The 3932-nt window shown below is 40.4% G+C and overlaps 1 protein-coding gene across 4 annotated transcripts in view; it reads left to right on the top strand.

Annotated features, from left to right (window-relative positions):
• Positions 1–3932, top strand: part of LOC101864309 (kin of IRRE-like protein 2) — a 366594-nt gene that overhangs the window by 220035 nt on the left and 142627 nt on the right. For all 4 annotated transcript variants that reach the window (XM_035970615.1, XM_035970616.1, XM_035970617.1 and 1 more), the window contains one exon: positions 2550–3436. In XM_035970615.1, the coding sequence (XP_035826508.1) occupies positions 3346–3436 (91 nt within the window). In that variant the 5' untranslated portion in view covers positions 2550–3345. The remainder of the gene's footprint in view (positions 1–2549; positions 3437–3932) is intronic.

Here is a 3932-nt window from a genome sequence, read left to right as displayed (position 1 = left end):
TTATTCGGAGACAGCGTTCTTTTTTGTGTGTTGGCAACGTCTTCCTAAGCTGTGGGACTGTGAGCTAGGAAATATTGGTGTTCCACGTTACCAATCGGCTACGCGCTTTAACGATCGAATAAATGTAGCATTCTTGTGAGCTCTTAAGTTTCATATGTTAATTTTATATTTTAGTTTTATTTAAGTTTTAATTTACATATGTGTTAACAATTTTGATACCTGGCATTGTATCGTTCTTATGACCTCTTCAGTTTTATACGTTAATTTTAATTTTAATTTTTAATGTCCATATTTTTACTCTTTTGAAAATATATGTGAATGTTCCTTGAGAACCAGGTAGAAACTTTTTGAAGCTCCAAATAGGGGTCTTTTGGTCCCCTGGCATACGTCCCAAACATACGCAATAGTTACAAGTCTGAGGCTTGAGCCTCCCTGCTGAGAAGTAAATTATGACAATATCGCTATTGATGATGTCCTCAAAATACATGGAGGTTTCCACAATGACATTCACACCTAGCGATTCCTCTTAATGTCCTTTTCGAGCTGGAATCCTTATCTGGTTGAAAAAAAAATCTCTTTCCGTTTCAATTTGTCTCATCGATCTTAAAAGTTATTGCAGAGGATGGATGGAAACAGGGAACTGATGGGTTGAATTAGGATTGGGTCACAGGGAAGCGATTTGTCAGTTCAGGAAAATACAGCTCAAGCTGTCGGTCTTTTTGGTTTTGTTCTCAGACTACAGCATATGAGAGGCAGCGTTGGGAATTCAGGCGCTTGTCAAATGAATGAAAGTGAAGAAAATTGCATTTTTCCGCATGTTTGGGAATTTTTATCGATTTTTTAAATTTTGGCTCTACACCTTTCATGTACATTAAGGAAGACATTTCTGTATGAATTTTACTGAAATGTTTTGATTAAAGGCATAAAAGATGTAATTTTACAGTTTCCACTCACTCTGAAGCTAAGGAAATAACTAAACTTTGGTGGCCATTTTCTCACTTATTTCACTTCTGAAACCAGGCAACCCCTACCTCCTTCAATCGCCAATATCTCGACGTGTATCCAAGGTAAATGGATATTTTCTCCATTAAAAGTAAGGCAAATCGACAGTCTTTTAAGATTGTACCTATAACTCCACATGCCCTGAAAATTGACGAGCACACGATTCCACCATGACGTGACACATATTCAGATACACATGCAGAACCTGAGCTCACTTTTTGTACCTGTCGTCATGGCTCAGAGCAGTAAAGCTTTACCTTTCACAGTTGGACAGCTCGGCAGCTCAGGTATGCGTGTGAGAAAGGAACAGTTTTACAGACACACGCACACACACACGCACACAGGTACACACTCTATGTTCTCTCACTCTATCTATCTTTCTATCTATCTATCTATCTATCTATCTATCTATCTATCTATCTATCTATCTATCTATCTATCTATCTATCCATCTATCTATCTTTCTATCTAAAATATATCGATAGAGAAGAGTGACAGAGAGACACATAGCGAGAGAGAGAGAGAGAGAGAGAGAGAGAGAGAGAGAGAGAGAGAGAGAGAGAGAGAGAGAGAGACAGAGAGAGACAGACAGACAGACAGACAGAGAGACAAAGACAGAGACAGAGACAGAGACAGAGAGACAGATAGGGAAAAAGATAGCGGGGGTAAAAAAGAGTAAACAATCCTCACAATACCAACAAACATACAGGCAGTAATTAATGATTTTCCTACATTTTAGTTGATTATCCGTGCTCTAAAATTATTGGTTGTGATCCTTGTCTATGTAATAAATGATTCTTGTTGTAGAGTATACATAATGTGACACATTTCAACCAGTGAAGCAACAGGGACCCAACAAATCGGTACCTCAGAATTACACAGTTCTATCTGACATTTTTGGCCGTTTTGAATTTCTAAGACCATGAGATCAGAAATTAAAATCCCTCACTGTTCTATCAAAATTGTAAGATTATTCGGAGTCGTTATCAAGATATTCAAAGGAATGATTTAGAAAAAAAGCTTGACATGATGTGAAACTCAAAATTGTTGATGTCAAATTTCTCAAAACTAGGTACTGTGCAGATAGAACTTTGTAATTCTGAGGTAGCAAAATGTTGCCGGGTTATGGAAAGAACAGCCACAGGTGCGGAAATGAGCGCAGAAATATCGTGTTCGTCGTCTCGTTTATAACAGTGTGAAGTTTAAACATTCTCTAAAGTGTTTTATAATTTCGTGTGGTATCCCATCACTCTTGCAACAAAGCTACCCCAAACATTCACGGTTCTAAACTGGTAACATTTGTCAACACACTATGAGGTTTCTTAAGGGTGAATTGGATGCACAAACCATCCCTGCTCTGTCCCTATCTCCTTGGCTCAAGCAGTAAATTTTCAGGGTTAATAAGGCTTGCCCTTCTTGTATCATAATCATCATGTTTATGGCTTTCATGATTTTTCTAGTTTTTTGTCCATCTTACGGAGCAGAGCAGATCGGTTTCCGAGCATGACCTTGTTTGTTCAAGTTCTTTTTCTTCTTTCTTGTTTCAGGGATCAAGAAGTGCACGAGAAGTGTGGCTCAGGGAACCGACCTGGGAACTGTTTAAAGGAGCAGACAGAGAAACACAAAAGACGCAGTATTGTGCAGTCTGCCGGGATACAACATTTGTGAAGCTCTTCAGACGTTGACTCACTTTTAAGAAATTTGAGTGGCCAGTTTGGGATCGATTTTCAAACCATAATACTTCAACGATCACGACATTTTGCAAAATATCACTCAAGCAATAGCTAGAGGTTTGGGTATGGTGTTCCGGAGGAGAAAGTGAGACACACGTGCGTGTTGTCTTCGTTTAATGTGCAATTTTCTCTGAGGTCAGTGTAATTCACGTATTATGTTTGATTTTCTTGAAGCAGAGGAATACAATGTAACACAAATAAGAACTGAAAAACTGAAAACATAGAATACAGGACCACACACCAGAAGCAACAAGAACCCTCGACAACAACAACAACAACGACACCAACACAAGGCCAAGGACAACATCGTTATTCGTCAATTTCATGGCCGTGATTTTCCGACGTCTAGAATGTTAATGACGTCCAATTCTTCTCTTGGGGTCTGCTGATAGATCCTCACAATCCCAACAATCGCAAATCCAGAAAAGAAAGTCATAATCTGAGCTCTCAAGGTGGATATACAACGACCAAGAACGTCTAAGAACGCAAATTGGATAAACAACGGCAGCTTAGCGCCCTCTACTCAAGACACGGCAGGGGCCATAACCGCGGAGAACAATGGGATCTAGCAGTTGTCCGGACCTGCAGCCTGGCAGCGTGGATCATCAGAATGGCTGAGCACGGCGTGAGTCCGCACGGAATGCACGCGCTCTGGCTCCTCTGCCTTCTGCTCCCGCTCACACCTGCACTCGCGGACACGGGTGAGTAGAAGGATGGTCACCATGCGTGAACGAGGAGCTGTTAATCAGCAGGGGGAAGTACAGGAGACGTTGTAAGGAAGGAAGGGGAAGAACAAAATAAAACAAAAACTAAAGAAAACGAAAAAATCCAACAGATTTGAGGTTGAAGAGTTAAAGAGGAGTGGTTGTTTTCAGTTTGAGAACGGGGTATGTGTTGGAAAGAATGTTGGGGATTGGAGGGTCAAATCTGTGGTCGCCTTGGGAAGAAAGAAAAATAAGAGAAGAAAAAAACGAAATCTATGGAGCTGGAATACGTTTAAACAGTAACCTAGTTGCCATAAAGAAAACACACGTATATATTAAATGGTTGTGAAAGTTGACACGGGTATGGAAATTGGTAGACGTGAGAGAAAGTGCATTGGTTAAAAAGGTCATTGTCCTAGGTCAGTTCTCTCCCTTTCTCCCTTTATATCCCCCTCCCCTCTCCCCTCTGGCTCCTCTCTCTCTCTCTCTCTCT

Source organism: Aplysia californica, unplaced genomic scaffold, assembly GCF_000002075.1.
Source record: "Aplysia californica isolate F4 #8 unplaced genomic scaffold, AplCal3.0 scaffold00294, whole genome shotgun sequence".
Taxonomy (NCBI): Eukaryota; Metazoa; Mollusca; class Gastropoda; order Aplysiida; family Aplysiidae; genus Aplysia; species Aplysia californica.
This window is presented reverse-complemented; position numbering and strand designations above follow the sequence as displayed.